Here is a 13,007-nt window from a genome sequence, read left to right as displayed (position 1 = left end):
AAGAAAACAAAGATGATAAACTGGTTTTCAAGGCTCCACACAACCCTCCCGAAAAGGAAGTAACAAAAAATATCAATATGAATTAAAAATATTGCATTTCAAACTTAGGACTTCGGTGTTTATATGCAACTACAGTAGAGTTCCTTAAATTTGAACATTTGGGAGGTATGGATCACATTTCTCACTCCTCAAATTTGAACAATATTTTCAAAAACGTAACGGAATTCATGTAAAATTCACTTTTCCTAAATTAAGAAAAATAACTTTAGAGAATTTTATCAATTGAATTAGTTGTTAACCCATTCAGTCAATGTACCAGAAATACTTGAGATAGAATGCTCATATTTTGGGATTAGTTTCCTACAGATTAATAGATGATTTTTCTGAAAAGAAATAATTTTTATCCATAATGGGGGCGCGGGGAGCCGCCCTCAAACACGCGTCTTAACGGTCACTGAATTTAAATTCTGTTCAATAATTCAATACAAACTCTATTGATTTAGATAGAGTAACTATCCAAGAAAACACATTGGTAACCAGAATTAAAATCAGGAAAGAGGATGAAGGTCAATTTTAACAAATTCGACGGGATGTCGTATTTTCCGTCCGCCATTTTGAGCAAAATTTTTGCATGACTTCACGCGGAGCGAGAAAAGAACAACATAATGTATTTCCATCTCTGTCGGACTATTTTTTCCAAGTAATTGAAGAACTAAAGTAACTAAAATTCCATTCCTGACAGAAACTCGAATATCAATTGCCCTGGAATAAATCATCTAAAATCACTCAATTTGCTTATGATGTATAATACCATGGTAAGGAATGGGTTAAATAGTTGGAATTTGTTGAAGAAATTAATATAAATACGACAATATTGAGGAAACATCAGAGAAAAATAGTTCTAATTCAGACTCCATGCAAAATTTCTTTTACATAACCTCATATTTTACATTTTGAATACAACCGTCGTTCAAATTTGAGGAGTTCAAATTTGAGGAACTCGACTGTATGCCGAAATTTGGCACACTCACCCTAATGGCACTTTTTAAATTTATTTAAATTTCATGTAAAAACTCATCAAAAATCCATCATTATCCCACTGATACCACACCCTCCAAACATTTTTCAATGTAATAAAAGCCTAATGAAATTAATGTAAATTCTCCAAATATCTTTATCCACCCATCATAATGCTCAAACTTCAGTACAACTTGAAACAAAGTGCGCGTTTTCGTGAAATTTAATTAAAAAAAGAGATATTAACCTGTGGTTGATGATGAGTTGCATGAATTTGGTGAATTATTCACAAATGAGGATGATGTTGACAAAGTTCTTTTGGTGGCTAATTTCTGTGACGTTGAATTTGTACTGTTGGCTTGTGAAGAATTTGAAATATCGCTGAGGGCTGTGTCTTCGCCACTTAAATCAGGTGGTGGAGTGGCGTAAACAGAAGCTGCCATCACGATCTGCAACACAAACATGAAAAAAATATGCTGTTAATTTTATTTCACAATCCACAAAAATATACATAGCAATAATACGTAAATATTCCGTAACATTATCTCAATCGAAACCCCTTTATTGATTTCTGAGTCACACACAAAAAAAAAGTTACAAATTTTACATTCAACATATCGTCAATTTATCAAACTCACCCACGCAAAAAATTTCACTTATCGATAAAATGTTATTTTTTATATCTCGTTTGTTCCTTTCAATTCTCCCCTTTATTCCATGCACCTCTCAAAAAAAATAAAGAGTCTAATCTTATCAAAAAAATATACGCGCGATGTGTCTGTCAAAAAAACATGAGCAATGTAAGCAACCGCTTGGAAGATCAAAGCCAAACTGACGATGGGATAGTTTTTTGGAAAAAATCCTACCAAATTTTGAGAATTTCACCACAAAACTCATTCCCCCACCACTGAGAAAAATTCGAATTTTTGGATGAATAAAAGAGATGAAGTGAGTCACAAAAAGAACCCCTAAATTTTGTGATCCCGATTGATGATTTCCAATTTATTGGAATGCTTTTTTTTTGGTAAAAGAGGGAAACTGAAGTTACCCTACAATTTGTTTCGCTTCACTCGAAATTCAAATTTGGTATCACTTGTCTCAAAGACGAAAGTCAAATAAAATAATTTTTAAAATTAATATTCATTAATTAAACAGAAATTAAACAGTTCATAACTTGCGATAAAAATGATTCAAAGTAACAAGGATTTTTACAAAATTCTCATATAATAAACAAAACCAGAACTTAGTTACTTTGAGGTCAAGTTGCATTTACTGTTAATAAAAATAAAAATAAAAATTTTGAAATTTCATTATATTGCGATAAAGAGGACGAATTCATTTAAATGACTCATTTTATGAAAAATTACAGAGATATTTCAAGCATACTAACAAGTTGTGTCCCTCAATTTATTCCATATTATTTGCTTTATATTGATAATTTTTGTATATAAAAGATGGGTCTTTTGAAAAGGGTGGCAAAGTGCACGAACTATTCACTTAGATGCAATACAGTAGACTCTCTCAAATTCGGGCGTTTGGGACCGAAATGTCACCCGAATTAGAGAGAAATTCGGGCGTCAAATTATTTGAAATGCAACAATTGTTTATTCATCTGCATACACATATTGAGTTTACATACTTTAAATTTCATGAAAATCCTTTAATAGTGCAAAATGACATCAAAACTAAAACAAACCATGGCAAATTTGAGCATATTTGCTTCATTTGATAATCATAATCAAACTTGAAAATTGTCAACAAACTTTTTTCGAATTAAAAAGTGGCCCGATCTTAAAAGAGCCTAATTAACGAGAGTCTACTGTACCTCAAAAGTATTTTGAATCATCTACTGTTTACCATTTATCAAAAGATTTATTGAACAGATTGAATCACTTAAAAGGACGCCCAAATTACTTTAGGAATAATATAATTTATTTTCGAATAAAAATTAGTTATCGGTTATGAGCCGGTTCATTATCGGTTCAGGATAGTCAGGAATTCTAAGGCCTTTCCAACGATCCGAAGCATGACACCATTGGGTTAAGAAATACACTCTCTGAAGTTTTTTTTTAACCTTTGACCTTGAAAAACCAGTATTAAGAATGATTCAACGGTATTTTCGTATAAGGACGAATTGTCCGCCTGGGTAACCGCTAAAGTCATATCCAAAAATGAAAAAAATCACACGACGGATATTCGAGAAATCCTTAGAAACCATGGTTGTGGAGTGGGAGGGGAGGAGTGGAGGGAAATGAGGAGCATATCAATGGTCCCAAGATCGACTTATACAAGCTTCATACTAGAGACTTATGGCTGAGACTTAGCGCTTAAGTCATAGTCTGAAAACGTCGGTTTGTGGATAAGCCCAAAAATTAGGAGACTTAGCTAGGTCCACGTTTAAATGAAGATTTAATGCTTTGTTATTGGCTTATCGATGATGACACACCCTTGCAGTGACACAATGAAACATAAAATCAGTCATTATAGAGATGAAAAAAGAATTATACGCATATTCACGTAGTGTTTTATGATTATTTGAACGAAAAACTGATATACCAAGAAGTCTGCCAGATTCCAATGTTGTCAGAATCTAAGCACTAAAAGTCTCAATTTAGATCTGAAAAGATTTCTGATACACCCTCAGTAACCAACAAATCCATCTTAGCGAGGAACTGGCATTAGTCACGGGTCTGAACCTGAAGCCGGCCTTATGGAGGGGGTCGGCCCCCCGGAGGTCCCAAAAATCTCTATCTCAAACCGAATCTTTGAAGAAATTTTGAATAAATAGAATTAACTTATTAAACGGAATAATTAACTTTTATCATCTTTAAACTTAGACCCGATGCGCATAGTACCCTTGACTTTGTAAAACTGCAATTTTAAGGTAAAGTGCCCTCGAGTCGACCGGTTCCTCGACTCAATATTTGAATGTTTGATGATGAATTTAAATAAAATTGGCACTGATTCACATTTATTTATGGAATAATTCACCTATTAATGTTAGATCATACGCCAAATATTAGTGCAAATATAAATAAATTGAATAAATAACTCTACCGGTCGAATTGAGGAACCAATCGACTTGAGGGTACTTTACTTTATTATTTTATTCGTTGATATGCTTATGTGAAATGTATGGTAGACGAAATGTAAAATACGAAAAGACAAAATACGAAATGTCGTAGAATATGAAGTTTCCGAAATACGAAATGTAATAAAATACGAAGTTTCATACTTCACTTCCCCTATTTATTGTTATTATTCGTTTTAAAATCACATGTCTTTGAAAACAAGTTTAATCAATTTGTCGAAAGTCTATCATAATAGATCTTAGTCCGTCCCATTCTCAAAGAAGTAGAGACAACTTTAATCCACCCTTGTTCAAATCAATTGATAAGCTAAGAAAATATGTTTGTCTGGACAGGACCACTCAAAAAAACATATCCGGAAAAAATAATCCACTGAGTCAGCAGGGAAATAAACGCTATTTTGACGGGATTTCGATTTGTTACAGAAGAACCAAAATTCGTATCTCTCACCGTCTGAATTCTTGATTCATAAAATGTGGAAAAACGGATAAAAGATCTGCTAAACTATCACCGTAAAGTATCCCTCTCCTGGATTAATGCCATGATACCAAGGTAGTCTAAAATAGACGCATAGTGTTATATATTGCTTTACCCTTTAAGCAATAAAATCTCAAAAAACATAATTTTTTATGTATCCCAAGTAGATAAAGCCAAAAATTCTTTTTATGTAACTCTTTTCTTTTATTCGATCCTCATAAACCATTTCGAATACAATTTGAACTATGATGCATTGAAGAAAGTTTTCAAGTTTTCTCAACTTTTAGGGTTTATTCCCTAAGGGATATAAAGTTTTGATACGAGCTTTCTTCTGTATTAACAAGAAAGCTTAAAATTTTAATAATATCCAGAATATGGTAGGCAAATCCTAATGAGGATTTTTTAAATTTAGAAAATCAACAAAAACAGTCTGAAATTTCATTAAATATTTTGTCACAATTTTCATTAAAGCTCAAAATAACGAAATGATATATGTATGTATAGTTTGGAAAGAAAGCTAATCGCGAAAGTAACATTTTCTTCAAGACTGGGAAAAATTCACTGTGACTTTCTCTTAATTATATTTTTGTTTTCTTTGTGCGTCTTCTCCCCATCCCCCCATTGAGTTGTATTCGCAATATCCGAAAGAAGATTCTAATGTAATTTCCTTGTGAAAAGTCCTGGTCACTGGAACATTGAGTGTAATTAAATTTTTCCTTTTCCCCCAGCCACGCTGGTATCCGGCCACCCACACACGTTGCCACCCCTCTTGGTCACCCCCATGTGAGAGTATTTTCATCCGGAAGGATGATGAGGGTGGTAACACATGCGTGGTCTTGACATTGTTTCCAGAAACACCAACTGAAGATTTGTGCACAATTTTCTTCTCTCTTTTCTTCGATATATTTCATACTCCAAGTTTTATATCCCCCATCTCGCCCTCCTGCCCTGGTCATCCAGTATTTCTGGCCTGTGGTGGAGAGAAAAAAAAAGTTGCTTTTTCCACCACAATTTTTGTCCGTTTGGACAGAAGGGAAGGACGAGACTTTGAGCTGTGGACGATGGCAAAAGAAGGTCCAGGCAAAAAAGATGAGAAAATTCAGTCACTCGAAATACTGGACAGAAAAAAAAATTCACCACAGATAAAATTTACCAGCAGGCACATGCTCACTCATATCTCTGGGTTCAATTGAACTTTCACCCGCCCCATTCTCCCATTCCGCAAATTTCTCGCAATTCAGCGTCCCATCCCCTTGACAAAAAGGGGGACATTTCGATGGGTGAAATGACTAAAATCCACATACATACACAAGAACATGCTCTCGTCCATCCTCTTCTTGAGACTGAGAGCTTTTTCTTGGACCCTGTCCACTTTCACCCACTTCAGCCCATCCACCACCCCCAACGGACACCCCAACTTACCCAGAGAAAAAGCAAAAAGAGGAAGAAGAGGAAAAAAAAGTTCAACACACACAAGAAGACTTCTCAAACACATGAAATTTTCTTCAAGTATTAGTAAATTTTTATTTATTTTCCCTTCGTCCTAATTTTTCCCTCTCACTCATTTCCAACTCTCGACCATTTCTTTTATCACACTCGCACATACATCGTTCTGGATTTGAAAGATGTGAATTGTGGGATTGATAAAAAGATGCAAAATTGGAAAATTACACAAAGCATTGAAAGTTTCCGAGAAATTATATAATAATATTAAATAATAATGCAGGATAACATCCCTTATGCCCTAGACACACTTACGACTTAAGCCAAGAGACGGCTTAGTGGAAAATGATAGAAATGCGATTTAACCATTATTTCCGATATAATCACGCTAAGTTGTCTCTCGGCTAATCCTCAAGTCTGTCAAGGCTCCTAGGCTTTTCTGAAAGCGAAATTTCTAGGCGTGCATTATTAATTTTTATTCAGTGATGCAGTTGTAAATCCCATGTTCCGTGGAATGATTCCAGTGGAATCAAGAGCAGTGAAGCTTACCAGAAAGCTTTATCTTTGAAGTCAGAAAAAAATCTGTCGATCTAAAAGAGATTCAAACCCGGAACACTTGTATTATAGAGGAAATACTTTATCACTTGATCCATTGAGTGGGCGTAAAATTCATTCATAACAGTTTATAAAATTCTTATTCTGCTATTTCAAGACAAATTGTCCTTCCGAAAAGCGTTGGGGAGAATATTTAATTAAAAATTAAAACACTAAAAGTTACAGAGCTTTCGACACAGCTTTCAACACATTGGGAGCAATTTTCATCAAAAATTGTTCTTTTGAAGGAAATATCCCACACTGCTGTAGATGGAAACGTCAAATTTTCGTCGATAATACTATTTTTTTTAGGATTTTTTTGAGGTATAGAATATAATAAATAAAAATTTAATACTGTATTTATCATGGAAAAAATTATGTTTCCATTTAGAGTAGGGAAAAGTTTCCATTTGGAACAGGTTTTGAATTAGCTTAATTTACCCTATTTTAAATTGAATTTATGTCATTTTAACATTCAGAATTGAACTTGGTTTCTGTCTTGGCAGAGTGTTCTATTCAAACTGTATTTGACAGCATGTTGTGAATATAAAATGTTCGAAGAGGAAAATGTTTTCCCAAAATAAACATGATAGGGTCGAAGTTAATTTAAAACATCGTATCATGACCTATTTCAAATCCGCTTTTATACAATATGGGATATGAAATTTGAAGACCTATTCTTATAGGAAGTTGTAGATTATTGATAAAATTATTTTTTACATTTTATAAGATTACTTTTTAGATAAATTTAATATTTTAACGAAATTACCAATAGATGTTCCTTGCTGAATATGTATTCTTTCGACCATATGCAAATTGAATAAATTTAAAACCAAGAACCTGGAGATTTTTCAGATGTTCTACTGAACAAAATTGTTATGATTTTTTTCACCCGAAGTATACGATTAAGTGCTAATTGACCATAAAATCGAATCGAGAAAACATTCAAGTATGCACGCTAAAATTTACTTGAGATCTGAAGTAATACTTAAAAAAAAGACCATTGTTATCCTATTGATTTAATCAAAAGCACCTTTTGAGCCACGGTATTTTTGCAATGATCTCCGATGATTTTTTTTATTAAATGTGCAATATGTCTCAATATTCTCACAGTATCCACTCAAATAATATTTGTTTTTACAATTAATGTGTTTTACACTTATTCAATTTTTAAAAGCCCATACTAAAAAATCTTATATTAATTAGTTAAGAAAAGTCAAACATAGACAAAATCTTTGACGTTGACAATTAAAAATTTTTATATATTGAATTTTCAGTGAAATATTTCACTGAAATCTATAAAAATGTGAATCCTTAAGAGGAGATCCAGTGAAATTTTCTCACACAGTAACACACAAGGGTGGCTGGCAAAAAAAGGAGAAAGGAAAGTGAACGAAGGTGTGTGTGGCAAATAATGTCTTGTACCCAGAATCCCATTGAAATTGGCATTTTACCTCCATTGTGGTCAGAATTTCACTTTCACCCCCCACACTTTCAGGAAGTATAGACCAGAAATGGGCGGTCGAGGAAATGAAAAATGGGAGGAAGTGAATGTAAGGCAGAAATTTGTACTATCGCTTTCACTTTCGAATTTTCATTAACTTTTATCAATATTGGAATTTTGTATTGTACAGTAAAAAGTGAAAATGAAATAGAATTATTTCTGAGAATAAAAAAAGTAGATATATAAAATATGATATATATAAATATTGAGCAAAAACGAAATTCATAGCTTAGTGATACGAGGTAATAATTTTCCCAGAAAGCTCATGATCTTCCCTCACCCGCCCATATGGTCTTGCATGGAAAAATGATGGAATTTTTGAAGCACGCCCGTCGTGCAGAGAGCTTTCTCCCCACCACCAGGCGTCCCCATTGCCGCATGAGAATGTCCAAGTCTCATCAAATTGCACCCTCTCACCTCTTCTAACTATCATACATCTTTTCTCCGGCTTGACTTAAGCCTCAGAGGAAAGTGTCTGTCTGTGTGTGGCATAGTACGAAAAAAAACTCCGAAAATTGGAAAAATACCGGCTCAAAACATGAAAACCAATTAACTTAAAAAAAAGTCTGCATCTTTGAGAATAATTTATAATGAATTAATAAGCGTAAAAGAAATTTTAAAACTTTAGACAAACCGAAGATTGATATTTTATCAGATTCGAAGACAATTTTTTTGCAATTTGTTCTTGTTTTTATTTTTATTTCATCCTTTTAGTATGTACGTGATACATTTTATGTACAAAAGCGTAGGGCAATTTGACGAAGAAACAGTTTCAATTAGCTGATATTCTTTATATTGCATACGTTTTATTCCTATCTCTTTGAAAGGTATGAGTTAAATACTTCATATTAATAAAGTTTGATTTTCGTAGTTGATATTGTAAAACTGAATTAAAATTAAACTTCATAGGATTTTTTATTTTCATCAATTTGAGAACCTTTGTAGTTGTGTATCAGAGAACATAATTCCAATAATTTTCTAGTGTTTTCGTGTAAATACTCAAAAATGGGTAAATATTGTAAAATTTTAAAGCAATATTATATAGGTACTACATATTGAGAAAAACAAATTCGTGAAATTGAAAAATGTATTGGATAGAAGGAGTTCAATTTTTGATGTAAGATTAAAACAGTACAGCTATTAATGTGTAAGGTTCCCGTCTTTGTTAGGGGAATGTAGGCATGGTTCGCACAGAGTGAACCTTCAAACGATGCGAATTTTCTCTTTGTTTGCAAAGAGCTGACTTACCATTTTTCATCTCGTTTCATGAGCTTAATAATTATCTATCTTATGGCTAAGAAATGACGAACTAGATCTTTGCAAATAAAGAGAAAATTTGCGTTATTTGAAGGTTCACTCTGTACGAACCATGCCAACTTTCCCCTATATATTGTTTTTCCTCAGTATTTATCAGGTAATAATTTTATAGATTGATGATTTTGGTATCTATTTCTATAGATCTTTTCAGTTTTTTTTCATAGGATACTGGTCAAAATAGGCCTAAAGGCCTAAAACCTAGTAAGGGGGGGTTACGTAAGGGGCGGGGGAAACAAAAAAAATGTAAGATTAAAAAAATAAGTTAAATATTTTTGAAAGAACGTTAGCGTTTAATTTCTTTTTAAGTCGATATACTTTTAACAACCCCCTACAACCAAATAATACAACACTTAAATTTGTCCTTAATTTTGCATTTATTTGACAAATGTGTCTCGATCAAAATCCCGAAAGTCCGAGTCTCGAATAGCCAAAATCCTGAAGGTGTCAAAATCCCGAAAAGTCAAAATTCCGGACGCCATAATCCCGAATGAGTCAAAATCCCGAAAAGCCTAAATTCCGAATGAATGGTTAAAAATCCCAAAAAGCCAAAATCCGAAAAGACCTAAAGTGCGAACGCCAAATTCTCGAACGGGTAAAAGTCAAAATCCCGAATAGGCCAAAATCCCAAAAAGCTAAAATCTCGAACGGCAAAATTCCTCAAGGTCCATAATCCTGAATTCTTGAAAGTATCATAGCTACTACTACTGCCTGGACTTTCCACTGGAAATTTTCTATATTTTGGCAAATTACTCATTTATTACAAAATTTTGCATTTTTTTGAAGTATAATTATAGTAAATTATTCCACAGATCGTCCTCCTTAAAATTTAATTTAGTCCCTACAGAATTTTGACCATTCGAGATTTTGGCTTTCGGAATTTTGGTCCTTTCCGTATTTTTATCTTTCGTGATTTTGGCTTTTCGAGTTCTTGGCCCATTCGAAATTTTGGCTCTTCGAGATTTTGACCCATTCAGGATTTTGGCTTTCGGGATTTTGTCTCTTCGGAATGCAAATACCTACATTTTTTGTAATATTTCGCTGTTTGGTCGTAAAGTTATGCCGGACAAACAAAAATATGCGAACAAATGACAAAATATCTATTACAAAAAATTGTGCTATTTGTAATACGAACATTCACAAACAAGTGTTTGTAAAAAAAACAGAAATAATGTAGATCAAAAGATCATATTGCAAACAATGTTAAGTATGTTATATATAAATTCACGGGCATGATATAAAATTCCGATTGATTTCAAGAACATTTAAAAAAAAAATGCAAAATATTTTTTTCTTTAAAAAATCAGTAAGATCACTTTCATTTAATTAAGTTCTTTGTAGAAAGTTTGAGGTACAAAGAAGTACAATTTTTCTGCAACTTCATATTCTCGTTAAGTCTTTTAAATGACTTTTCTTAATTTCTTTTGTAAATTCTCGATATTTGATTGGTATTTCTTACGTAAAGAATGTTGAAAGTTTTCTTATTGGCTAATACGGGCTTCAGACCTAAGGTTTAGACAAATGGCTTAACTTCTCTAACTTAGTTATTGGTAAAGGTTTTTGGAGAAAATTTGATTTAGGATTAAATATTGAGAGTAAATGATCCATAAGATTTTCAAAAACCGAAAAAATTTATTGCTATTTAGGAATTTGAAACTTTTGGGAATAGGGCTAAATGGGATAAACCTCTAGTCTGTAGACCACTTTAAAGCTTAAAAACGCCTTTTATATTTTCCAGGTGTAGGGTGGAATAACCGGCTATCGCCATGTTTAGGAAAAAATTAAATTCATTTAATCATAACTTTTGAATCCTTGTTACAAGATAAGTCAAATTTGACACAAAGTTACTTAGATGTATTGGCTCTAGATACGTGAAAACAATAATCCTAGAACATAACGCTGGACTACTTAAAAAACTGATTTTTATTAATAATGCAAAAATAACCATTTCGTGGCCACTTTTTACCACTTTTCGCCAGTTTTGTAAAATTTGTAACCACTTCTCGCCACCCACTTGAAAAGAACCACACTCGGTTATTTTAGGCAATGCTATGAAAAGAATACATTAACCATTTCTCTTTCCTTGTGATCACTTTATTATTACTCTCTTTAAATGATTTTTCTTCACTTTTCTTTGAGAAATCAAATTATGGGGCTTTTGCAGAAAGTAAACAATGCAGATTTGACAACTGAGAATGTACGAAGTGAAGTTAGCGTCGCCTATTGAAAAGATATGGCGACAGGTGGTAAAATCAATTCCAGAATATTACCACTTCTCGCCATGCCTCATTTTTATACAAAAATAATATAAAATGAAATATTAATTGACTAAATACAAATTTTATGTATTCCACAAGTGCAATTAAATATTCAATAGACAAATTATTTACCCAAATAGGTATTTTTGGCCTGATGAAAATTTGACGACACTTAGTACATTTGGTAAGAGATGTTGGATTCGATGAACTTGCTTAAAATATTGCTCTAAAAAGTGATCAAAATCGTGAATCCAAAACGAATAATTATTATTTTTCGATTCTATGCGTAGAAGCAGAAACAATACAAAAAAATTGCGACTCATTTATTTCATAAATTGCGAAAAATAGCGATTTCAATGTAAGTGGCGAGAAGTGAGGCACTGGCGAGAACTGGTGATTCCACCCTATTGGCAATTATAAAATACAACCAAATACAACGAAACTTGAATATTCTTTGGCACTATCTGTATAATTATAAGGCAAAGCCTTCTCTTAAAGTTTTCGACCAACTAATTAGTGCTTTTACTAAAGCGCTAATCCAAAATATTTGTATAATTTTATCTCCAAAAACTGGAAATTATATACATAGGATCATCCAGATATGGTATACACTGCCTGAAAGTCTAAACCAAGTTACAAAAGTTCACCTTGCCGCCACTTCAACTCTCACATTTTGAGTATTTGTTCTTCACTCCTATATTTCTCACATCTATTCTCTATACTACTAGTGAACACCGGAGGAGGAAACCCCAAAGTTTCCATTTTGTTGAAGCCAAAATGAAAAAAAAATCTTTTTCACATACTCAGAGCTTTCTTGTGGCGCAAAAATCTCTTCCTCGAGTGCGAGAAAGGCGGATGTGGCTCAGGGAGCTTTTGGCAATATAAAGATGGACAGAGAGAGATGAAAAATGCCAAGACTGATTCTCTTCTCTGAACACCCTCAACCCTCCCTTATCATGGTGGAATGTGAAAAGAAATAAAATACAGAGAGTGAGAGAGAAGAGGAAACGGAAGAAGGGAAAAGTTTGATTTTTCGCCGTGAGCAATATTATATGGGAGGAAAATTATTTCTTTGTGCGATATTGGTTTTCAATATATGTACATAACTAACACACACTCACTGTATTACATAACTTGATTCGGACTTCACATAAATTACACTGAAGTTAACAAATCTCAAAGCTCATCCACCATTTGAGCTTTTGCTTTGAGAATCACTTTTGTCTGTTTAATTGTTTTTCATGCTGATAAATTTTGCATGAAAATTTTTATTTTGAAAATTGAAAAATCGAAAGACACTTTCATTTAAAT

General features: G+C 33.0%; 1 protein-coding gene across 1 annotated transcript in view; it reads right to left on the bottom strand.

Annotated features, from left to right (window-relative positions):
* Nucleotides 1-13,007, bottom strand: part of LOC129810382 (uncharacterized) — a 51,606-nt gene that overhangs the window by 6,327 nt on the left and 32,272 nt on the right. Inside the window, exon 2 of the mRNA XM_055860817.1 lies at nucleotides 1,265-1,466. Coding sequence (XP_055716792.1) covers nucleotides 1,265-1,460 — 196 coding nt within the window. The 5' untranslated portion in view covers nucleotides 1,461-1,466. The remainder of the gene's footprint in view (nucleotides 1-1,264; nucleotides 1,467-13,007) is intronic.

This window comes from Phlebotomus papatasi, chromosome 1, assembly GCF_024763615.1.
Source record: "Phlebotomus papatasi isolate M1 chromosome 1, Ppap_2.1, whole genome shotgun sequence".
Taxonomy (NCBI): domain Eukaryota; kingdom Metazoa; phylum Arthropoda; class Insecta; order Diptera; family Psychodidae; genus Phlebotomus; species Phlebotomus papatasi.
This window is presented reverse-complemented; position numbering and strand designations above follow the sequence as displayed.